The 26,732-nt window shown below is 35.1% G+C and overlaps 1 protein-coding gene across 6 annotated transcripts in view; it reads left to right on the top strand.

The window, feature by feature from the left end:
- The window catches only part of EPC1 (enhancer of polycomb homolog 1), a 105,416-nt gene that overhangs the window by 47,031 nt on the left and 31,653 nt on the right, over nucleotides 1-26,732 (top strand). For all 6 annotated transcript variants that reach the window (XM_045466188.1, XM_045466189.1, XM_045466190.1 and 3 more), the window contains one exon: nucleotides 26,290-26,449. In XM_045466188.1, the coding sequence (XP_045322144.1) occupies nucleotides 26,290-26,449 (160 nt within the window). The remainder of the gene's footprint in view (nucleotides 1-26,289; nucleotides 26,450-26,732) is intronic.

Genomic DNA, 26,732 nt, shown 5'->3' with positions numbered 1-26,732 from the left:
ACCAAGAGAGTGTGTATGACAGCTTTGGGGAGAATGATGTTCTGAATTTCTGAGGGGGTTATGATTTTTGAAAGGAGAACAAAGAAATGGTATGGGATTGGTGGTGGAAAGCAAGGAGAATGAATACTTAACCCACCTCTAAGTAAGTTGGACTTGGGAAAATAAATAGCTTCTTCTTAAAAGGGCTATAGGGAGCACTATTTCAGGAAGACACTGCCAGGCTTCAGTCAGGGCAAGAAGTTGAGGGAACAATGAAAGAAATTTGAGACTTTTATGAAGAGGATATCTCTATTCTAGATAACTGAATGGAAGAGTTTGGGAAAGCAAGGAAGTGTGGAAGATTGGATCACATTAGGTGATGGTGAGGTCAGAGTGATGATAAGAGCCAGGGAAATGCTATTAAGTTTTGGACTCTGTTGGCAAAGAGGTTTATCCAGCCAACTTCAGATGCACAAATGGTTCAGGATACCTTCCTAGTAGATACTCGGATCTATATGAGCCATTCCTGCAGCTACATATGGTGTGATAGCCTGAAGGATGTGCATCCCCACTAGGAAGAAACTCGCTGCTTGAGGAACTCCAAGGAATATCTATCACTCCTGCTGCAGTTATATACAGGCATACCTCAAAGATACTGTGGGTTCAGTTCCAGGTCTTGCATAACGTGAATACTGGAACAAGGTGAATCAAATGAATTTAAAGTTAGGTTTACACTATACCGGAGTCTATTAAGTGTGAATAAGATGTCAAAAAAAAAGTACATACCTTAATTAAAAAATACCTTATTGCTAAAAAACGTTAACTATCATTTGAGCTTTCATTGAGTCATAATCATTGATCACAGATCACCATAACAAATACAATAATGAAAAAGTTTTTGAAATATTGTGAGAATTACCAAACTGACACAAAGATAGTAGTAAGCACATGCAGTTGAAAAAATGAGGCCTATACACTTGGCCCTGTGCAGAGTTGCCACAAACCTTCAATTTATAAAAAACACACTACCTGTGAAGTTCAATAAAATGAGGTATGCCTGTAAATATCTTTACAATAAAGGATTTGGGTACAGTATGCTTGTTTCAGGATCCAGCAAGTGGATATTTGAGGTTGTTATTGAGTATGTGAGAACTCTCCTTTCTCTGCGTGGTTCTCCACCGGGACTATACTATTTTCTCATCTTCAGGATATCCTGGAAAATTGTGGAAATGCTTTTGATTGTCACAATTTTGGAGAGATGGTCTTGGGGTCAGGAACAGTATGAGTTCCATCATGCAAAGAGTAGTCCTGCAACGCAAAGAATTGCCCATGGGACTTTTGACTATCCCACAGAACATCCTAGTAGGTGAAATTTCCACTTGTAAATCTTCTGAGTCTAGGACCTAAATGTAAAGTGTTTTTGTACAGTTTTTATATATACTAACATTTCTAGGATTGCTACTAGTATATAAAATAAGGGAATATTATATTGTGTTTTGTTTAGAACTTTTGTAGTGAGTTGTTACCATTTTGGAAATAACTTCATCAGCATCATTTGTAGTATTTGAATCAACAGACCTAAAGCATAAACTCTTTTTTTTTTAACTGTCACATTCACAGTGATTCTTTGTAGACATGTAGCATCTGTGATTGCTTCATTTTGTCTTCCTAGGTGCATACCCCAAGCATTTACATGTTGAAATACATATTTGATTGTAAATTACTTTCCTTTTATTTCTACTTTGTTTTGCAGTAGGTTCTTGGATTGAATATTTGAAAAATGTGTAAAGCAGAATAGTGAGGGAATTTGAAAAGAAGGAGCATTGGATCTGATAGGATTGAAAATAGCTACTCTACTGGGCTCAAAACATGAGCAGTGGAGTTAGGTTTTATTTCAAGTTCTGGTTGTCCTACTTAACCCCAAGTCTGGTATAATTGAGATCTTGTGTAAAGTTTTTAGCATGGTGCCTTATTATGCAGTAACTGCACAGATCTTTTTAGTTTACTGTTTTAGTTTCATTTTTAATCCTTGAAGGATAGAAATGTGTTTTTTAGGTTGGTTTTAAAATTTTCAGCAAATTTCCATTATATAACAAGTGATTTTTGTTATAGAGTGTTTTGATAGTACTAATTTTGATACACATATAGTTGTATTCATGATAGAATGTGAGATACTAAGCAAGGTGTCAAAGAACATGGCCTTAAGTAGACAAGTATATCGACCAAATGGATTGTTTTCTCTCCTTAAATACAGGCTTGGTTTCCCAGTGGATGCTAAGATGTATACAATATGTTTTGAAGAATTCATCAGCTGACAAAAAAAAGGTTTCTGCACTTTTTTACAGGCTCTGTACACTTTAATGATTTTCAGTTTTTAAGGCTGCTCCTTCACGTAAACCTACGCATTTCAATCTAAGAATTCCTTAAAAAGATTAGTCTGCCTTATTCTGAAAGGTTTATAATTGCTTCTTAATTGGTCTCACTATGGTTTTCAAATTTATAACCCCCTCAAAATTGTCAGCATACTCTTTAAAATTTGAATATGGCTGTTGCTTTGATATCTAAAATCCTTTAAATTGTTCCTTTTTCTGATAGAGTAGAATGCAACAACTCTTCAGTGGAGTTTATTGGGTTCTGATGATCTGACTTATCTCTATTTTCAGTCTCTTCCCTGCTTAAATTCTATATTAGTTAATAATTGCTGCACAATAAATCACTCCCAAACTTAGCAGCATAGAGCAGTAAATACTTAATATCTCACACAGTTCTTGAGGGCTAGGAATCTAGGAGCAGCTTTTCTGAACAATCCTGGCCGAGGGTCTTTCATAAGGTCCCAGTAAAGCTCTTGGTTAGGGCTGCAGTCTTCTAAAGGTTTGACTGACTCTGGAGAATTTCATTTCCACACTCCCTCACATAGTTGTTAGCAAGCTTCAATTCCTTGCTGACTGGAGGCCTCATGAACTTCTCCATTGCTGCCTCATTGTCCTAATGGTATAGCAGCAGGCTTACCCCAAAGATAGTGATCCAAAAGAAAAAGAGCACAAGTAAGAGAGCACAGAAGACCAGAATAGTAGTCTTTTATGACTTACTTTGGAAGTTGCATATATGGTCACACAAACCAAGCCAGGTAAATGTAGGAGGAACTACACAAGGTTGTGAATGCCAGGAGATGGGGACCATTGGAAGCTGACTACCACAGTAGCCACATGCAGAATAAATGCTCTCCCTTTCAAAGCTGCTACAGGTCTCATCCCATTGTAGTATCAGCTCATAATCCAGAATCCCATCCAAATTGGTTTCAGATACCTGTTGTTGCTTCTCAGACGTTCCTTAAGTACAGCTACTCAAATTTCTCTCAGCGTGTTAAGCTAAAGGGGAGTATCCACCCCCTCCCTCACATACCCAGTATACAGTACAGGGTAAGGCTTAGGAAAATCCTTTAAACCATTCCCATTCAGAGCAGGAGGCAGAGGGTAGACAGTAGTAGACACAAGACGGTTGGTTCCTGGTCCAAAGCATATCTGAAATCCAGTCACACAAATTATGATAGTTCCTTGGTTGAATGTCAGTTCATGAGTATAATTCACCCAAGGCTCTCAACTTTGTCTTTTGGGCATTTGGTTCTGCCCTCTGCGCACCCTTTCTTTTTCATGAAAGGTAGAACATGTTTGTTATTGAGTTTTCTTAGCTTTCTTCCTGCCAACATTTTAGGATTCTGAAGACCTTTTTTCATTTTGTATGGTTTCTTGTCTCATTAGTTCAAGCTGGCAGTGTTTCAGAATATGTAATTCTTTAAAAAAAAAAAAAAAACTTGTAGGTCTTCTATGTACTTTATGGGGTCTATTTCATTAGTTAAATGCCACACCGTGAATATATTTAAGAGAAGCCTTTTACTACGAGAGCTGCTGCTGGGATACCACACCCTTAAGCTTCCTAAAAGCCTTATTATTTGAGAGAATCTGAAGAGAGTTGTTCTCTTTACTAGGCCTTTTGTCTGGCACAGTCTTTGATCTTTCTGAGGTTTTAACAAAAGATTTTATACTCCCTCACTCAGCTTAGTTTTAGACCACGTTTTTTCCATTGGTGCCCTGGATTTGATATTGGCTCAGAGACCATTTCTAAATTTTAGTGTTGTTTGCATCCTGGAGAAATTGCACATTTTCAAAACCCTCACTCAAGTCCCGGCTCTTCTTTAACAGTTCTTCATTTAGTTTGTTTTTGTCTTTGTCTTTTTTTTTTTTTTCTTTTACCATATAAAGCCAAAAAACAAGGCAGCACTTTTCAACTCTCTGGTTTAAAAATCTCCTTAGCTAAATCACCCAGGTTATTAGGTAACATTTTCTACTTTTCACTTAACTAAAGGTAACAGTGTTCTTGAACTTTCTGTACCCCTCCTAACAGGGATACCCTTCCTGTAACATCTGCCTCACTTTTCTGCCCTCATTGCAGCCTTATAAAATGCCATGAAGCTTTTATTAACAGTTTCTTCACTAATATTGTCCTTAGAGGCCATGGTCTAGTTCCAAAGCCATTCCAGCATTTTAGGTTTTTGTTACACCATGAGGACTCTCGGTACCAATATATGTGTTAATTATCCCTTGCTGCATCACTACTTATCCAAACCCTAGCAGCTTAAAACAATCTGACCTACCTTTTCTCAGGATCAGGAATCTGGGAGTTGGTTTACTGGGTGATTGTGGCTCCGTATCTGCAGAAAGCTGTTCAGGGTTGCAGTCACCTCAACTGGAAAATGTGCTTCCAGGCTCAGTTATGTTGGCTAGAGGTTTCTGTTCCTCATCACACGGGACTCTTCATTTACTACCTATTTGTCCTCCTCACAACCAGACAGCTGGCTTTCCCCAAGCAAATGATCCAATAGAAAGAGTGTGCTCAACTAAGAGAGTGCCTAAGACAGAAGCTGCAGTCTTTTGTAACTTTATCTTGGAGGTGATTGAGACACCATCATTCCTGCTGTATGCTACCGCAAGCCCTCTGCTCAATAAACTGAACTACTTATTGCACTTAATGTTCTTTTAATTGCTCACCTCTGCCTTTCCTTACACTATCCCCTTTTACCCCAAAAGCCTTTTCTTTCTTTCCACAGGGTCACTCAACAAACTCCGGTTTGCTGTCAACTTTTATGAAGCCTTTATTGACATACCTTCCCAAGCCCTGTCGTATATAACCTGAACTTGTAGAAAATAAACTCGTTTATGTGATTATTTCCTAGTATCTAAAAGCCCTTTGAAAGCAGAAATAGTGTTATATCTTAACCACTTAATATTGTTCTGGCATCAGTGTTTCTTTAATTAATGATTAAATAATTCTGAGAAAATCTAGGTACTTCATGATTTTTTTGTTATCTAAAATGGTAATCAGATACCTGTTTTAAATGCCTGTGAGCTTTTGGAGTGAAACTAATAAAGTAGGATTTAAGCTATAATTTTTATGTGTTTTTGTAAGATTAGGAAGAACATGAGACATTCTAATGATTATGCCAAAATTTTAAGCCAGAAAAAATGTCATGACCTTTCTAAAAATACATTTTGTGAAACACTGTGCTAAAAGTACTTATTTTATATTGTGTAGATTTATCAAATATGAGTAAGCTTATACTTACAAAGTGTAATGATAAATATTATGGGGTCTGTAGACATGTCTTTTCCTTCAAAGGGTTCATAATTCATATGATAAATAAACTGTAATCTGAGGCAGTCTTTTTTAGTCCCTGTTGTAAAGATCAGGAATACCTATTTTTACTTTGGGTAGTTTATCACTCGGAATATAATAAGGGGAGCCTGGGTGGCTCAGTCAGTTAAGCACTGGACTCTTGATCTCAGGGTCATGAATTCAAGCCCTACGCTGGGCTCTCTGGACTGGGTGTGAAGCCTGCTTAAAAAAAAAAGTCTAGTAAAACCTCGCAAACCAACTTCTAACGTCAAGTCCTGAAAAGTCATCTTTTTTGCTCCATTTGAAGTAAATAAAGTAAAAATCATGCAAGATCAAAATCAGTTATTTTACTCTAAAGTGTTTATATTAAAATACCTTTTCTCTGATGTGAAAGAGTTTTTGAAAACCAAGATTTTGGTTGCAAATACCACTTTATTTGCAAATTTCCTTTTCCTCTACCATAGTGACATCTTGACACTGTTTATGAGAATTCTGTATGAATGCTTTTCCCTTGGTTAATTTTTCCTTTGCAGTGCAGTACCAATAAAATAAGAACAGTTTGTTTTGTTTTGTTCATTTTGCATATCAGTAAATGTAGAATCCACTCCACAAAAATACATTATTTTGTTTTTGAGTTTTTCCATGCACTATCTAAAAACATTTATTGAATTCTGTTTATTTTTTTGTCTGAACTTTTGTGTTGTGATTTAGTAAAATACACTTGAGAAATTTCTAACTTTTGTAATAATGAAACATCTTCTTGGTTTTTTTTTTTTTTTTTTTTTTTTGAAGATGGGATAGAGTAAAGAAATGTTTGAGAGGATTAACGTTTCCCCCGGGTCTTTGTATTTTTTAGGATTGGGTATTTTCGTATAAAATTTCTCAGTTGAACCTTAGTTCTTGTTCATATGTAGAACTCTTATTTCTCAAGGATTCCTAATAATTTGTATCACTGGCAAGAAACCAATTAAATTACTGTAATGCCCCTTTATTTCTGCCCAGCTACCTTAAATCCTTCCTGGAATAAATCTTAAGTGTGAATAAAAACCATCTGTAATTTCTAAGATTTGGGTCTGGAAAGCCTTATCAGTTGGGAAATAATGGAATATAATCTAATGTTTACTGTATAAAGTGGCATGAAATAAGATGACCACTCATTCCTAATAGCTGTGTATCTTCTACAAGTATGGGGGTGGGGGGGAGCTGTTGGAAAGGCATCCTTTTGATATAAATATGTTATGCTACCCATAACATCTTGGTGTTATGCTGTCCTTTCAGTTTAATGCATTCAGATTTATTATGAATTACAGTGGAGAAATTAGAGAATCAAGAGGAAAGTTCAGGTAGGGTAGCAAGAACTTAAAATACCCTGAATAAAAATTCCTAAATAATTCAGATGTTGTCTCCATTGCCACTTCCCTAATTCAAAGTACTATCATACTCTTGCCTAGACTTAAGTATTTTCCTAAGAAGTCTTCCCAAGACTGCAATTACTGCCTTCCCCAGTATTAGCAAAACCAGTGGTCCATTGAATACTGTGAAATCTCATTGTGTCGCTTCCTGCTAAAAACCTCTAAAGAGCTCCCATTGCTCTTAAAGTGGCTTATATATTAGGCCTTATGTAACCTGGCCCCTACCTTTGTTTAGTTCCTCCAAATCCTTTGAGGTCCCTCCATCCACAGGAGGATCATTTATTGCCATGTGCTGATACATTATTTCTCTACAGGTTGGTTTAGTAATCTCAGATCTCAGCTCCAGGTCACCTCCTTCGGTATCTATCCGTTAGGATAGGTCTGTTACATTCTCCCATAACATAACTTTTTAGCAATTACTGTTACAAACTTCCATCTCATTTATTTGATTATTTGCTTAGTCTTTACCATGTGTTTCTTGGGTCCAAGTACCTTTGGCATTTGAGCTTAATTTCTTCATTATTTGTTGAATAAATGGGTACATTATTGGCCTGTTAATTTATTCCTATATCTCTAGTTCAGTGTATACCGAGTTGTGTTTAAAGATTAAGAGCATAAATCCCATTATAATTTAGAGTTACAGGACAATAGTGGTATTTCCATCAAATTTTTTTACCATGTGGTTACATGTGATTAGACAGGTCACTTAACTACTAGACCTCACTTTTGTCGTTTGTAGAAGGAACTAGTTGATATGTAAGCTTGCCTCTGACTCAGATGTTCAGTGGTGTTAATGGTTTCCCTTCATCAGATGGGACAAAGATTGATTTCTAGCTTCATTGTCCATTAGGTTGATTTGGAAGTTCTGTTCCACATGACTTCAACTCTGGGATTCAGCTGAAAGAGCAGCCTCCATCCTCAATTTGGCTGGATGCTGTGATAGAGGAAAGAGCTCTGGAAGATCTCTTATCTTGGATCTTAATGCTCTGGCTGGAAATTACATGTCACATAGGCTCACAGCTCATTGGCCAGAAGGAGCCACATGGTTCCACCTAACTATAAAAGGACCAGTACATACAGCCCTACCATATGACCAGAAGGCAAAGAAAAAAATATCCGGCAAACAACACTAATGACAGATCTACCCTTCTCATCAAAGATTTGAATCACTGTCTTTAAAGCAAAATATACTCTTTTCCTCTCCCAGTGAACCCACCCAAAAGTCCTAGCTAAACTGCGTCAAGCTTGAAGTCTTAGGATTTCCAGGTGATGTACATAATTCTCTGCATCCAGTTTGGATGTGTTTTTTTCTTGATCTGGAAACGTGTGAATGAAAATACTATCTCCGTCACTGCCTGCTACCACCCCCCCACCCCCCAACCCCCCCCACCCCCCACCCCCCGCTGTAAATACACCCAGTATACATCAGAATAACAGGGGTATGATAACCACAATAAACACTCCCATTTGGATAATGAGAGGAAAACATAGCACTCCCTAATCCAAAGCAACTCAAAAATCTCACCAGGCTGACTTTTAAAAGGGTCCCTTTCCTCTGGATATGGGGAATATTCTTATTTGGGTACTAAATCTGCTCTTCTGGAAGGTCTCCCCAGTCCATTGTTTGTTGTGGCTCTTGGCATTCTTTAATTCTCCATCATCTTCCCTAGCCTCATCTGAAGTAGGTATTAGAAAATATTAGGGGAGGTAATGCAAGTATACTTCTAAATCAATCAGATTTTAATATGGGCTTTTGATTTTTGTTAATTGGCAGCACAACTTTGTAGTAGGCTTCTAATGTGTTTTCATTTAAGCTCAGTATGCTAGTAGCCTGTATTCATAGTTCTTTATCAGATGCCAGTCTCCTAATTGCTAGTAGCATAAACCTATTAACTTTTGCTGGAAAAGCTACACCCTTAATGTCCTTTCTTTTTCCTCAGAGCTGTTTTGTTCAACTGAAAGCATTAACACAGTTTTAATTGGGTCTCTGCTTTTGAGACTCTAATCAATTCAAGTGTTTTACTCTGATCTGAAACTTACCCTCAAGGTCTGCTGCTCTTCCTTTGTTAGTCAATAGCCTTCTTAATTTTTACTTATGACTCAGATTGAGAAACATTCTTCAAATACTACAAGTCCCTGTCATTCTTGTTTTACAAACTAATCTGTTTTTTAAATTTGTTACTTACAATACTGAACACAGAGCAACCAGCACACCGTTTTGGTGTTGTTTTTTTAACCTCTTCTCCTAAAACTACAGCTTTATTAAGTACATTATTTGCTTTTCAAACTATAACTGCCTTTTATTTCAAATAATTTGTGCTCCCTATTATGGATTATCATCCTTCCATCCTCTGAGAAGTGTCCTTCCTGCTTGGCCCCCAAACTAATGGAATATATTTTAGTCTTTGTGTTACAACAGTATCCCACTTCTGGAACCAATTTATATCAGGATCAACTAGGTTCTGATGTGATAAGAAGAAACTTCAAAAGTTTATTTCTTGTTTTTTGTAACATTTTTTCATGGATCAGGTGGGGAACTAGGCAGATGCAGCAGTCAACATCTCAAGTATGGTGACAGATAGAAGGAGATTTCGAGTGTTTCACCAGCAGCAAAATACTCTGGCCTAGATGCAGTAAGTCACTTTGATTCACAACTCATTGGCCAGAATTAGGCACCTAGTCCCACCAGCCACAGGAGAGCCAGAAAGCACAACATTACTGTGTGCCTGGGAGGCAGCCAGGAATAATTTGATGAACAGAACTAAGGGCTATCCATTACACTTTCCGTATTTCTCTTTGTGTGTTGGGAAAAGAGGATGAAGAAAGGAGGGTATTTGAAGACATTTGTGAAGACATAAAAGGTATGCCTTCAGTAAGCTATGTTCTGAACCTAAGGTTTTTAACCTATCCTCCTTTAGTCCATTTAAATCATAAGTTTTGCATTCTTACCATGGTTTGGTGAGATTATAATATAAATATCTCACTTACTAGAAGGTATACTTTGGTTGGCATCATCAGATTGAGATAAGCGTAAATTTCTAATTAAGTACAGGTGTTTAACATCAGCCCTTTGGTGGCATTTATTACTGGAAAACTTGCCTTTATGGGGTTAAAAAAAATTGGCAGTGTCTGCCATAGTTTCCTTCTTTAAAATGGGATCATGAAAGTATATTACTTTTGTTTAGGTATAGAAGAGTCAGAGTTCTATTCTGACCAAATTTAATGCAGCTTCTAAGATAAAACTTACAAGCATGATTTAATGCTTTTGTAGGAAACTTGTCTTAAATACTATCTCGAAGCTTTATTTAGTTATTTCATCTCTTTCTGCTATGAAATAAGAGAATTCATGTAATGTTTATATAAGCCTAAAGACCTTTGCAAGAAAGAATATAATTTCCCTTCTCTTATGAATATAAATACCAACTAAATAGAGAATAATTCAAATGTGAAGATTAAATCTAAAACTGCTGTAGGTATGTTGTTCAAGTTTTGCAACCATTTGCCCTTCCCAAATAAAAGTTACGCATTTTTCTCTTCATAGGAAAGAGGAAACCAAATTTATTTCAGGTAGCATAAATTAGTTTTAAAATGTTCCAGTGAGTTATCTCATATCCATTGTAGGATAAGATGTGTGGTGAAAATAATCTTTGAAGTGAATTACTGCCATGAATTTAACTTGATCAGGAAAGCTGAGAGAACAGGGCTTCCTTATGACTGCAGTGCAGGTTTTTTTCTTTTTTTCTCTTTTGTACTTGAGAGTGTATAGAGTTCTCGTTCTTTTGTAAAAGCTGAAAAAGTGAGTGGAGTTACTATAGTAATGTGCCTGAGTTTGTCATATAAAGTTCTTGAAGTTTACAGTGAGTGAGATTTGACAGTCTTAGGAGGTTAGGATTGTTTTTAACAATGACAGACTGCCAATAAAAATTAAGAGGTTTAAAATGTCCTTATTTATAGGATTAGTTAGGAGAAAGGACATCATTTAAGAAAACACAGGTAAATTTGAACTTAGTCTTATCAACTTATTGATTCACATATAGCTACAGTAAAACAGTGTCTATTAATAACTTAGCCATTTATTGAAATTTGCTGTTACAATAATACACCAGTTTTATAGACACAATTTCACCTAATCCTCAATGCAGTTTTTATAAATTAGGTAGCATTTTCTGCCCCTTAATGATAAAGAAAAAAAGGTTAAGTTGGTATCATTATTTATATTATTAGAAGCTAGTGAGTATGTGCTAGGTGCTATGCTAAAAGGTTACCTGCATTTCTTACCTCATTTTATCTTTATAATGGCAGTTACCTCATTTTACTAAAAAGAAAATTTAGGGTTAAAGAAGTTAAGTCACAGTTAGTTTAAGTGACACAATTGGAATTCCAATCCAGGTTTCTGACATCAAAGTGTGTGCTTTTAAATAGTATACCTTGTAAATGTCTTCCTATTTGATAAAGGGTATTCTAATAAAAAATTAATATTAAAATCAAATTTTATTTCCATACAATATGTTCTGTAATTTATAAGAAGATAATTTATGACACAAAATAACATTAAATTAGAATAATTTGGGATTAAAAATACTTATTTTCATCCACCACTGTGTTTAAATAAAGGGGGAGTGAGTTTGAGTAAGTAAAGGAAACAGACATATAATTTAAAAAGAAAGTGTTGAGACTATCAGAGCACCTTTTATTTTTTAGCTACTACAAGACACAGCTTTCAGAAATTATCACACTGGGAGTTTAATGGTTTTGGTGAAACCAAGGGACTTGGTATTAGTTAAGAAAAGAAAATTTGTGAGATTAGTTTTAGTGTATGAACTTCCTATACTTTCTTTGTATACTAGCCACGTTATAGTGTTTTCCACAGTTACCTTAAACATGCACAAAACTTATTAGCATTCATACAAACCCTGAAAGTTTATACTTTTGATAGGTAAAACAAAATATTAATAACAATATAACAGCAGCTAAGTCTTGCTACATTGACTTGCAGAAAAATACAAGAGATAAATCTGTTATTTTTGATGGAAGAACAAGTTTCTAACGAGTCTGTTTCATCCTTCTTAGATCCTTATCTCTCTAGGGTGGTAAATCACTTATTATCCTCTTGACTTCTTTTATGGTAGATTATATAATAATACCTAAATAAAATACTTTAAAGCCAAAATGAACTCCTTCCCAATTAGCTGTTAACTCAAAGCTTATTCTCTTTTTGGAGGAAATCTCATATTACTATTTATTTCTGTAAAGAAATTACTTTGTTTCCACATTTGGTAAATGTGGTATCAGAGATATAATAAAGTGTCCAGTATAGTAAAAATTTTAGTGTAAAATAAGTATAAATTTTAATGTATTTCTATTGTCTATTTAGCAAGGTAAAACAATGCTTATTAAAAGAAAACATACTTTATACTTTACTGTGGACCTGTATGTATGTAGGGATGATAGATGATTAAGAGTAGTTACACAGGAAACATACATACCTGGTCTTGGTTCTCCTAGGACTTAATCTTGCTCTGCTCCATCCTTCATATCCATGGTGCCTGGGTACTACCAGCAGTTAAGCTTTTTGAGCATTAATTTAGTAAAACACCTCAAAGAGAATCCTGTAAGAGAAGTTGGGGAATTGCTTTTATTTCCTTATCTGGTTGTAGCTTTCCACTGATCCTTGTAGCCATGATGCTGTTGTTCATCTCTTCATCTGTGTAAAGTCCTTTCTGCTTCTCTCTTAGTATTCTGAGTCCTCCCCTGAGTACCACCCAGAACGCAACCGTACATGGGGAAGGCAAAAGAAGACAAGAAGGAGGAATTAAGGCACAGTAGAAAGACCATGGGGTTCTGGAGTCAGACCTTAATCCAAATCCTTCTTCCACCACTTCGGGCAAGTGACTTAATCTTACTGAGTTTCACTTTCCCTGTAAAATAGGTATAGTACTACATTTTAAGAATGAAGGTTAAGTATCTAATATAGGGTCTAAACATAGAGATAAAATTTTACTTAATAAACTTAACTTCCCCCTTCTTACTGTCATTTTCACCATGTAAATAGGGCGTGCTTTCGTGTCTGTCAGTGATCCACCTTACCACAACCAGACTGCTAAATCTTCAAAAGTAAACAGTGTAAATAACTATACCAATATTAAGAGTCTCCAAATTTTATAAGAGTCAGATAGTAAATATTTTAGGCTTTGCAGTTCTTACAGTCTGTCACAACTACTCAGCTCTGCTATTGTAGGGCACAAGCAGCATGGGCAACATGTAAATGAATGAGTATGGCTATGTTCTACTAAAACTGTTTACAAAAACAGATGGTGAGCCAGATTTGCGCCCCCCCCTCCCCGCCGGCTATAGTTTGCCAACTGCTAGTCTGTACTATCCATAAAAGGGAGTTCTATTGTCAGAGATTTCATTGTCTAAAAACAGCCCCCCCCTTTTTAAAAACAGTGAAAAATACCTCAGTATGAGTTAACAGTGAAGTCATAAGGTTATGTTTCCCGAAATTGATAGACTTTCTTATTGTAGAAGAGAATGGTTTTTATATGCCACAGTTTAACATATAACTTTAATGCTTACCATACTTTTGAAATATGATAATGCTCACCATACTTTTTAATACTGAAAATTAAAGGTTTGGTCCCACCAAACATTTAGATGAATTACACTAAATGGTCAGTAATAATTAGGATATATTGACTTCTGTATTACTCATTTGGAAAATCATAGTGCATTTTAGTATATGTAAAACCTGTGAAGATTCTTCTGTACAGAAACTGTCCAACATTATTTATCCCTGTCCATGTATTTCTCAAAATGAATCACACAACTCTTCACATAACACTTCATGCTGTCTCTAGAACTATTCAGAAGACAGTATTCTGATAATATCTAGTTTAGGTGAGGAAATTAAAGAGCCAGAAAACTTTCACTGACATGTGATCAGAGATAGTGCAGTTACTTGGCAGTAATTCTGGAAGAAGTACTTGTACCTCTTCCTCTGGATTTCGAGGAGTCTTGTTTTTCTCTTTCTTTTTACTCTTTTTTTTTTTTAAGCTATTATTGGGAAATAATTTCAAGTTTACAAAAAAGTTGTAAGAAAGAGTAGTACACCCATACATACCAATTGTTAACATTTTGCCCAATTTGCTTTATTGTTTGCTTTTTCATATGCTATCATGTGTTGTATGTGTTTGTATAACACATGCACATACATAATATATTTTTCCAAACCATGTGAGACTAAATTGTCTACATCATGGTCCTTTATTCCTAAATATTTCAGTGGGTATTTAATCTTTTATGATACAGATAGTTTTTGAAGATTACAGTCTCTTTAACTTTTTTTTATTTTTAACAGAGGATCCCATTTGGGGTTTGATGTTTTCTCAATTAGATACAGGTTTTGCACTCCCAGGTAGAATATTACATAAAGGATGTCATATTCTCATGGTATCACATCTAGAGGCACGTATACCTATCTGCCTCTCATTGATAATGTTAGTTTTGATCACCTAGTCAAGGTGTAGACCAGTCTCTCCACTGTATAGTTACATCTTGCATCTAACAAGCAATCTAATAAGCAACTGCATCTAATAAGCAATCTGAGGGGAATCTACATCTTTTGGGGAATTAATATAATGAAGTTGTTAAGAGTTCATACTAGAGTCACAGCTGGGTTTGAATCCAGCTAATTGAATGAACTTAGGCAAGTTTACTGATACGTGAAATAGGGATGATAGTTGCCACATCTTTTTCTGTGTGTGTATATAACATACATTGTTATGAGCTTTAAATGAGATAAGATACACGAAGGCCTGGCATGTAATAAATGTTCAGTACATGTTGGCTATTACTATTTTAGTTCTGGAAAGATAAATTAATAGACACAGTAATAAATTCTAAGGCTTTATACCCAAAGTTATAAAGGACTTCACGAAGTTGTTTCTTCCGAGTAGATTAATATTTTATCTGGGGCACCTAGGTGGCTCAGTCAGTTGAGTGTCCAGCTGTCAGCTCAGGTCTTAGTCTCAAAGGTCGTGAGTTCAAGCCCCACATTGGGCATCACGCTGGGCGTGAGCCTACTTTAAAAAAAAGATTAATATTTTATCCAAGATGAATGACTTTTTTAAAATATCTTATTATTGAGCTTGTTCTAATTCTTGGTATTCTTCCCTACCTATTGTGCTCTGTCCCTTCCGGTATGTGTGAGGCAGGTGGTTTAAGGGTGAAACCCCTATCAGGAAGTTTTTTTCTGAATTCTTACTTGCTTAGTTTTCAATTTCATGAAGATTTTAATTGAATTTTTATGAAATAGACATTTTAAAAATCACCTGTATCTATTTTCTATTCTACCACTATGAAAGTGTCATGTAATAGCTATAAGAGACTTTCTGAAAGAGGTAGATATCCTAGTAGAATTATAAGGAGTAGAGAGAGGTTTAGATGGACTTAAAGACAGGGAATATCACATATAGGTATCAATGACAAGTTCTTTTAGGTGTTCCCTGTGGTTGGAGTGTGAAAATCGGTAAAAAGTAATAAAGTGTTAGACTGGAAGAATTAGCTAGAGCTAGATCATGAAGGACCCTGTTCGCCATGCCAAGAAGTTTGAATTTCATCATGAAGGCAGTAGACAGCCAAGGGTTAAATGTCAGAGTGATGGGATCTAACTTTTAGAAAGGCCCCTGGCAGTAGCGTTAGAAGGGAATTAGAGGATAGTGATACTAGAAGTAAGAAGGCTAGTTGCTGCCTGAACTGTAACAATAGGATTAAAAAAAAAAAAAAAAGCTGAATAATTTCTAGACATAAAATGAATGATAAATCTATAGGATCTGATGGCCTTATTTGGAAATGGGGAAGTAGGAAGCAAGAGAGAGATGGAAAAATCAAGTCTCCTGACTTGCGTGACTAGATATATGATGGTGCAATTCACTGAATTAGGTATTACGAGAGCAAGAACAGATTTGGAGAGTCAGCAGGTGGGGATGTTCATGTTCGTGTTCTGTGAGGTATGTCTGTGGAACGTATAGTAAGAGGTCTTTATACATGTGCCTAGAGTTTAGCAGAAATCTGGGCTAGAAATTAAGGTTTCGAATCATGTCATCAGCATACAAATGGCAGTTAACGCCATGATCATGGATGAAATTGCAAGAGTGAACATGTACAAGGGCTAAGGACTAAATCTTGGCATAGCTTTTGTTTGTATTAGATTATATAAACACGTTTAGTTTTAGACAAGTTTAAATTTGATTATTCAATACTGTTGATTTAGGGTAGTAACCTCCCAAAATGAGAAACACCGTTTGTATTTTATTTGACTTTGTGAGTTAAAAGGTATTAAATAATGAGAGATGACTAGCTAGCTCTCCAGGATATGTCAGAGGCTTAGAAGTCATCAGCATAAAGATTATAACCAGAAACAAGAGCTTTTTGAGCCTTTTTACATTTAATTTTTAGGGAAGCATTCCAATTAGATTGTCACTTTTGTGGGACGCCTGGGTGGCTCAGTTGGTTGGGCGACTGACTTTGGCTCAGGTCATGATCTCGCAGTTTGAGTTCGAGCCCCGCGTCAGCTCTGTGCTGACAGCTCAGAGCCTGGAGCCTACTTCAGATTCTGTGTCACCCCCTCCCCCCCGCCCCCTCTCATGCTCTGTGTCTCTCTGTCTCTCTATAATAAACATTAAAAAAAAATTTAGATTATCACTTCTGTGAGAGTAGAAAGAAACTAATTTCAGTCCCTTCCCCTTCACATGCCAGTCAGCACATTGGGCATGCAGGCTCTTAGTAAATACAGCACAAGCCAAGTCTAAAGGGATGTAAGGGGTACAAAAAGGAATGAGAAGGCAAGCATCAAAATTGAGCTTAATTTTGTCTGGGGCTACCTTTGACCATGTTACGTAATACTTTATGTCCTGAATATTTTGTAAGAAATGGACTAAGTTGACACTATTTCACACCGCAGAGAAGAAACAACACTGGACTATTTTACATGTACCTTAGCAAAGGTCTTATTTTACTGTTTTATACTCTAGAAATAAAGTAATTTCAGAGTATTGATCTCTAAGTGGGAGAAGGGGTAGAGGGTAATAGTTTTATGTTCTTTTACCATTTATTCCTTGTAGAAAATAGTAAGAATTGAATTGTTCTTTTTCATCCCAAATAATCCATATCTTCAACTATTTTAACTATTCACATGAGTATTTTAAATACAAAAGCCAAATGTGTTTAAGCCTTAATTTGTTTCTTTGCTTTTATGAAATTTAATCTTAGTTTTTTTTTATGACGTCTATTCCAAACCAGAACAGTTTGTTGACCTTAAATAATTGGCGCAATTCACTGGCTCATTTATTCAATAAATATTTCTTCGGTATTTGTGTTAGGCACAGTTCTAGACCTATGGCAGAGCTAAGCAAAAAACAAATTCCTACCTTCATGGATCTTATATTTTAAGGAGAAGGAGATAAGACAACAAATAAAACAATAAGTAAATTCAGTAGTCTGCAAGGAGCTAAGTACTATAGAGGAAAACAAGAGGGTGGGATAAAGTGTTAAAGAGTTAAGAGATGAGAGAGATTTCATATTTTTTTGCAACATTTTATTATGAAAATTTTCAAACATATATAGTGAAGTTTCAAGAATTTACAGTGGTGACCTGTATACCCACTAGCTAGTTTCTACTGTTAACATTTTACTCTACTTTATCTCCTATCCATCCATCTCCCCATCCATTTTTTGATGTATTTCAAAGGAAATTGCAGACATCAGTGCATGTTTTCCTAAATATTTCAACATACACGTCATTAACTACAGTTCAGTATTTACTGTTGTTTTCTTTTGAGGTAAAATTCACATAAAAAGAAATTCACAAATAGTATATGCTAGCTGAATTTTGACAACTCATATACTTTCATAACCCAACCCTCATCAAGATATGGAGCATTGTTACCATCATCCCTGAAAGTGTCTTCATTCCCCTTCCCAATTAATCCTTACCCCCACTCCCCAGAAACAAGTACTGTTTTGATTTTTTTTCACCATAGATTAATTTTGGCTGTTTTAAAATTTCACATAAATGGACCCAAAGAATGTGGACTCTGTTTTATAAAGCTATTTTTACTCACCTCGGTGTTTTGGGGATTTACTCATATTGTTGCATGTATAAGTAGTTCCTTTTTGTTGCTGAGTATTATTCCACTACATTACTATACCGTGGTTTGTTCATCTGTCCTATTGATGGACATCTGGGTTGTGTCCACTTTGGAACTACTATGAATAAAACCATATGAATAGTCTTATTCATGTCTTGTTGTGGGCTTGTGTAAATTTAACCTATGAGTGAGATTACTGGGCATGTGGAATGGGTATGTTCGGTAAGATCTTCCATACCTTTTTCTCAGTGACACCGTGTATGAGAGTTCTAGTTATTCCACATCCTCACCATCATTTGGTATTGTCAGCCTCAAGTTTAGCCATTCTGGTAGATGTATAGTGGGAGGCTGGCAAAGAATGATCTTTGTGCAAAGATGACTTTTGAACAAAGACTTGAAGGTGAGGGGGCAAGCTATTTAAGTTTGAAAAAAAGCAAATAATCTAGTATGGAAAAGCAAAGTGAGTGAAGAGGAAAATAGTGAATGATGCCAGAAAAGGGGGAATACAAATCATTTGGGACCTTGTAAGCAGTTTTAAGAACTTTGGCTTTTATTCTGAATGAGGTAAGAAATAACTGGAATATTTTAAATGGAACAATGGCGTGACTTGCCTTGCATATTAACAGATTGGCTATTCTATGAAGAATGGTAAAAAATGGAAGCAGGGAAACCAGTCAGAAAGTTCTTCTAACGAGCCGATCATGAGTTGGGTGTTTGGATGTAGAAAACTACACAGTCCTTGCTGAAGCCATGTTCCTGAATAGGCACTGATGTTTAGTTCTTAGAAATGTCATCAGAGAATAGAAGAGAAAGTAATGCAGCTCAGCCTTTGTGTTCAAGTAGCAGTGGAGTCTAGCTCTACATGCGTAAATAATCAGGGGTTAAATTTCTCAAGTGGCTTTTTATAAATTAGTAATCACTTATTTCCCCATAAGGAATTTCATATATTGTTGCTTATAATAACGTGTTTTAATTTCTTAACCCAGAGGGTCTAAATGTGGTCCTAATTGTTGTTACGTCAAAGTGTTAAGGTCATTATTTGCTTAAACAAAAACTTAATAAGTGAATATAATTTAATCTTTATTTAGGAATTTGTACAAAATGACCTTAAATAGCTCTTTTCGGTTTGCTAATATTTATTAGATATTATAAAACAAAGTATTGAGTGTCTCCAGTAAAGCAAAATATAGTACTGGATGCTGAACAGGTTACAAAGATAATTGTATTTAGTCTTCATCCTTAAAAAAAATTTAGAGTCCCCAAATAATACAAGAGAATACATCTTTTAAAGGAAAAAAATTGAAGGTTAATTAAACATAGTGTCCACATTTTAGAGATCAGTATATATACAATTACAACACAATTTCTAAATAGAGAATGTAGTATGATAGAAGCACAAACTGGGGAGCATTTGTGCTAAGACGAGGCAGAGGAAAGATAATTTTAAAATAGACCTAGAAGAACAAGTGGGAATTTTCCATGGAGGAGCGGGGGCATGGTGAATGGTAATGTCAGCAGAGGTAGCCATTCATCCATGTGAGCAAAAGCACAGAGCATATGCTTAAGAGACCTTTGCAATACTGTCCCTTCAGATAATTTTTATCTACACATAGCTAATATCACTCTCATTTAATCAATAAAAATGGTATGTTCTGACTTCTCAAATGTAAGTGACATGCCCTGTTTAGAACCAGTTAACCCTTTCACATTAACTACCAATGCATTTAACAAAGAGACCATAAAAAAGCACCCGAAAGGGCAACGTTTTTCTAGGGATAAAATAACAAAGAGGAGAGTAAAAGAAAAAAGCATTAACTGCGTGAGAGACGAGAGGGAAAGTTGGGTAAGGGGAAAAAAAAAACCAAAATAATACAAATAGGTAGCAAAGTGACTTGCTGGACTTGGAGTCTATGAGGAAGCTAGGATTCTTACGTATTCTTATGTATTCTTATTCTGTCTGTAAAACCCATGCTCTTCCTGTGTACTAGGCGGGCTGAAGTAACATGAGTGAATACTTATGGAGCTTAGTGTCATGATAGCAAGTTTCATGGACACATGACAATGTGCCTCTGAACTTTCTAAAGATTATTGTTCAGTCTTTTCAGATCTTTTTTATTGTTCATATTGCTATGTATAGAAAACATAATTACTTGCAGTACAAGAAGCTTTTTAAGTTATTTGCTTAATCATAAGTTATAGTTAACCTAACTCCATTTTATGTGGGATCAAATATTAAAGAATTCTTTAGATCATTTAATTTTATTTACTTTGTTCCTTGTAAAACCAAACTTGAGAATTTATGCCTGTTATTTTATGAAAAATTATAATTGTTCTTGGTATTTTGGTGATTAATTTTTAATTGCAACTGTGCTTAATATAAATACAATATAAATTTTACCTCCCCACTGTGTCAAATGTATAAGTAGTCTTCAAACATAGTTATTCCTTTTTTTTTTAAACAGTCTTTTAAGTAACTCCCATTACTGCATATGTTAGCTTAAATGTCCCATTACTGCAGATGTTAGCTTTGCACTAGTGAAAATGATACTGTCCTTGAAATCCTTTTCCTGTTTATGTTTACAATAACACATTGTACTTTTTCTTCATAGCACTTACCACACTGTACAATTTATTTTTAAGACTATTGTATTAGTATCCGCTCTCTAGTAGAGTGTAAGCTCTACAATGTTAGGAACTGTGTGTATTTTATTTACAACATTGTGTTCCCAGTGCCAGGCACATGGTTGGCACTCAATAAATATGGACTAAGTTAATGAACAAATTTAATCCTAGATGTTCTGCTCTGTATCTCTAGTTTTTGTTCTCTACCAGCGTTTCCCAAACTATTACAAAAGTTCTCCATGAGCTATTAACAGATACTTTCTGAAAAAAAATGATTCTGTGGTCATAAGTTTGGATGGACTGCATCCCCGTTCTTGAACAACCACAATTTCCATTAGTATGTTAAGACCTCTCAGAAGTCCTAAAGTTCAAAAAAAAAAAAATCTAAGGTTAGAATCCAGCATTTTGTCTTTTTTAACTGTCATACTCTTTACTGGACTATTTGAAATTATTGGAACACAGCTGACCTACTTAATGCTGCAAGTAGATGTATTCAAAAATTTCATTGACAGATCTTCAGTGAATATCTAACTTTCTATATAAATTGTAATTGAAAATTGGATTATCTGTCTTAGGTATTTAGTCCAGGCATTCAATAACTTATTGAATTGAATTCAGAACTCATTCTCATTTATTCATTTGTTACTTGGTTTCACGATTCTACATCTTCCTACTCAAATTAAAAATCTCATTTTCACTTATAATGTGATGTTACTGTAATGTAATTTGTTCTGTTTCCTAGAAATAGATGTATATAGTTTTGGGTTTTAAAAATACTTTCTTTACCTAGAAAGCTACAAGTATATTTTACTCTTGAACTAAACTAACTTAAATGGGGAAGGTTTTACTGAACCAAATAAATTATGTCTTTTAGAAATCAACAGTGTTTTATAAAATCATTTAGTGAAATGTACTCAAATATTTTTTTGTCCAAAAGTGTTATAGGTACATTTTAGAAAATATAGGAAACAAAGTAAAAAAGAGCATTTCAAAATTGTACCACTTAGAGATAATCTGTTAACTCTTTGGTGTCTATACTTTGAAACTTTATGTGTGTGTGCGCGTGCATACATGTGTGTGCATATGTGTATATGTGTATATGTGTATACACATACATACATACATACATACATACATATATACATATGTATTCAGCAAATATTTAAGCACTATGCTTTGTGCCCAGCTCTTGTTTTAGGGTGGCTGTTTAACAGTGACCAGAATAGACAAAAATCCCTGTCTTCATGCTGCTTAGATTGGGGTGGCAGAGGAGGTTGGGGAGAAAGGGGTGACAATAGTAAACAGGTATATGAGATGTCAGAGGATGGTAAGTGCTGTGAAAAAATAAAGCAGGGAAAGGAATAAAAGAATATAAAGATTTGTTTTATATATATATGCTCATCTACTTTTAGACTTTTTTCTGAATGTGCTTATGTTCAGTTTTATCTTTTTATTTTAAAAAAGATTAATTACTACAAATATCTTGAACATACAGTTTTTACATCTTTTTAAAAGATGTAAAAAGATTTTACAACTTTTTAATAAGTTTTTTTTCCATATTAAATATTATTCTGACCCATTTAAAGGCTGCACATATTCCATTTTATAGAATATGGTTTATTATCTATGTAGCAACCAAGGTGATCTTTTAAAACCTTTCAGCCACTATTGCCCTTAGTAAAAGGACAGATCCTTAACATGACCAATGACTGTGCATGATTTGGTGCTAATCCCCCGAGCAGACAGCATCTGTTATTCTCCTCGCTCACTCACCATGCTCCAGCCACAGTGGCCTGTGTTTGGTCCCCTTCCTGTCTTAAAGTCCTCATACATACATGGGGAAAGGGAAAATAGGGATATATAAAGTTATAGCTATATCCCAGTTGTTGAGGAATGCTTTGAAAGACTTAGAACTTAACCATAAGTCTTTTATACTCTACACACTTAGGGTCCTTCGTACCCTATTCTTCATCTAACTTTTTATTATAAAAATTTTCAAACTTAGAGAAAAGCTGAACAACCTAGATTCCAAACTTGTTAGTTTTGCAGTATTATTTTTTACTCTATAATAAAATGTATCTATAATTGAACCATTCAAAAGTATTTTGCACACATTATGACACTACCCCTGTAAGCCATGTATTAGGGGGAAAATATTTTCTTGACTGTTAAAGATAGGAGGAAATTGTGGGAAGTATTTTATTTTAAAAAAAAAAAGGTTTTTTAGGGCAGGAAGTATTCACTCTAATATTAATAAATAAAAATTTGGTTTCATAGTTATGGAAAATAGATAAAACCATAAGGAAAAATCTACAGGACACTGTTCAAGCTACAGAGACTATAAATGGTAACTGTTAAGCATATAGAACATTCTTTAGTTTTTCTAATAATGAAAGATACATATTTGCTACCATATGTTGAATAGTTAGTATGTTTCATGCATTTTAATCACAATTCCATAAGGTAAGTGCACAATGTACACTTAGAGATAATAAAACATGCTGGGATAAATATCTTGTCTCAAGTCCTAAAGACCTAGAGCTAGTAAACCATGGAGCCAACATTCAGATCCAGAGCACTCTTGGTTGCCAAAGTCCATGTTCTTAACCAGCATACTATATTGCCTATAAAAGTCAAAACATTTTAAGCGTTCTTTTTCACACCTGGAAAGTAATTTTCTTTATGGTTCATCTAGAAAAATAAGTGAGATAGCCAGGAATATTCTGAAAAAGGAATTATGAGGGAGGAGTTGCCTTACTAGATAATGAAATGTAGTATGAAGCTACACTATTTAAAATCAGTTAAATCTGGCATAAGGGACAATTGGATAGAGTAGGAAAAAAGTTTAGGAATACTCCCCAAGTGCAAGGGAAATTTATTCTAGGATACAGGCACATTTTTTTTAAGTTTATTTATTTATTTTGAGAGAGAGAGAGGTGTGTGTGGAGGGAGTGGCAGAGAGAGGGAGAGGGCGAGAGAATCCCAAACAGGCTCCTACTGTCAGTGTGGTGCTGGATGCTGGCCTTGATCCCACAAACCATGAGATCATGACCTGAGCTGAAACCAAGAGTTGCATGTTGAGCTACCCAGGCATCCCAATACTGGCACATTTTTAATCATTAAAGGGAATAGATGATTTTATGCATGACATTAGGAAAAGTGGCTTGCCATCGTCTGTCCTTATACAAAAAAAGGAAAAGACCATATGTTTCATGTTCACCTCCACAAGTGATAACAGATTAACTGTTCTAAATTAGGAACAGAATGCAATTAAGAGTAATGTGCCTTGCTTCCCCACTCCCTTCTTGAGTTTGGTATAAGTATGCAGGGCAGAGGTCAAAGAAAATTTTTCTCAACATTTAAGGGAATCTGAGAATAGAAAAAGTATACATGTGACTGACTTCCCAGCTGGAGCTTACAGAAGCACCCTGTGTCAATAGATAAGGGCCAGTAGATATGACAACAAACTATACTAAAGTATAAGAAGATACAATTAGCCAGTAGGGAACCTAAATCAAAGATCAAATTGAATTATAAAAAAGAATTTGTGTACACCCTGGTTTGTGACTATACAATTTATACCTCTTATTAAACATGACAAAACCATAAAGGAAAAAGATTAATAAATTTAACAGAACATTCTTGCATGGAAAAAATAAAAACAGAAGTCAAATTTAAGGAAAATACTTGGAAAATTTATTACCTGGGGCCAATTTCCTTAATATTAGAAAAGAAATAATCTATTTAAATGTCGAGAAAGAAAAGCACTTTTGAAAATGAGCAAACAGCAGCAAAATTTAAGAAAAACTTAATCATCCTTATAAAGAAATTAACCTAAAATAACTAGATGGATGATTTTAAAATTTAAAAGAGTCATTAAGATGCTGCAAGCAGTATTTTGTTTGAACCCCATGTGTCCTTTGAGGACTTTATTTGCAGTTTTCCTACAGATGCTTTCACCAAGCCACAAAGCTGTCTTGTATGTAACAGTACAGGAGTGATTTTTGTAGCATTCAGGGGAAAAGGTAGGCACTTAGGTTGTTTCCAGGGTTTTGTTTTGTTTTGTAATGTTTTGTAATGTTTTTTCCCTATCAGTTAGTGTCTGGTTAAATAAGTCAGGTACATCCATATAGTAGGACACAAGGCAGCTGTTGCAAAATTGTAGTAGAAGTGTCTTTGTGGAAAGATCTCCAGGATATATCAAGTGAACCAGCGCCCTAGAAATAAAGCTCTGTGTGTTGCATAGGAGAATCCTATCTGAATTTTAAATCTTACCTGAATATGAGGACTGGAATTCTGTTTTCAGACCATTGGAATATTTTTTTGTCCTTAAACTTGTATTTTATATATTTTTTTTAAAAATCAGTTTAATGAAACATTTACCAAAATTCAGTGATGATACATGGGCTGGGTGAGAACAGGTATTTTTATGGCGCTGGTGGTATCACAAACTGGTAAAATCTTTCTGTGTGGTGACTAAATCAAAGTTTATTTTGAGTACCTGTTATATGCTATATGCCACACATTATACTAAACATTTCAGGCACATTTATGTTACTTAAACCTCCAACCAACTCTATAAAGTAGATTATTTTTCTCTTTCTGTAGGAAACAGATTTAGAAAACTAAAGTATCTTTCCAGGAGTCACAGACTCTGAAGCCTATGCTTTCAACCCCTGTCCTCACTCCACTATGATTCAAAAGGGATCTGGAAATTCATAAGGGGTTATAGAGACAAAAGACCAGGTTTGAATGTGTCCATTTCATAAACTAAAAATGGAGATAATAATCTTTCTTTTAAAAGATATTAGTTGATGTATATGAAGGTATTTTTGCACATTTATGAAGCATTCTATGAAAAACGAGATTAGAATAATTTTTTATCCATATCTTTCTTCATACAAATTTAAATGTTTTAACCCTTTTTCTTTGAATTTCATCTATAAAATGCAAACTTTAACAGTTTAGTCAATTTTTTGGAATCTTTTGTATAATTTAACTCAATTTCAGTGTAATACCTTTCTTAAATTGAGAAAGTATACAGTGTATTTAACAAAACCTTGTTTCTTCTTAATATGTTTTTACCACTAACTGTATTGTCAACATCCTTTCAAGGCTATTAAAATCCTTCTTTTTATTTTTCTTTAATTTTTTTAATGTTTGTTTTTGAGAGAGAGCACGAGTAGGGGAGGGCAGAGAGAGAGGGAGACAGAATCTGAAGCAGGCTCTAGGCTCTGAGCTGTCAGCACAGAGCCCAATGTGGGGCTTGAACCCACAAACCATGAGATCATGACCTGAGCCGAAGTCCGACACTTAACCAGCTGAGCCACCCATATGCCCCTGAAGTCCTTCTATTTTTAAAATAAAAACCTCTTCATAAAGTATACGTTCTGTTGGATGTATAATAAAAATTGTTCTATTTTAAAATACATAGACTTACCTATTTTTTCCTCTTTTAGGAACACCATCTTCAGCGGGCTATTTCAGCACAACAGGTGTATGGCGAGAAGAGGGATAATATGGTCATACCAGTCCCAGAGGCAGAAAGTAATATTGCTTACTATGAGTCTATATATCCTGGGGAATTTAAGATGCCAAAGCAGCTCATTCACATACAGCGTAAGTAATTACTCTTTTAATAATTATATTTCCTATATTATCTGCTTAACTTGACATGTTTTTACTTTTACCTGTTCAGGCCTTCTTAGGTATCCATTTCATTGACTGGCATCAGCTTAGAAAGTTACTAGAGCCCATTTTCAACTTGTTTGTTTGTTTGTTTGTTTGAGAGAGAAGGCACAAGTAAGAGGGGCAGAGAGAGAGAAAATCCCATGGGCAGAGGGAGAGAAGTGGTGTTCACCCAGGGCTCGTGCTCTCCCAATGCAGAGCTTGAACTCACAAA

This window comes from Leopardus geoffroyi, chromosome B4 (genome assembly GCF_018350155.1).
Source record: "Leopardus geoffroyi isolate Oge1 chromosome B4, O.geoffroyi_Oge1_pat1.0, whole genome shotgun sequence".
Taxonomy (NCBI): domain Eukaryota; kingdom Metazoa; phylum Chordata; class Mammalia; order Carnivora; family Felidae; genus Leopardus; species Leopardus geoffroyi.
The sequence above is the reverse complement of the archived record's forward strand: the minus strand, read 5'-3'. Positions and strand labels throughout refer to the sequence as shown.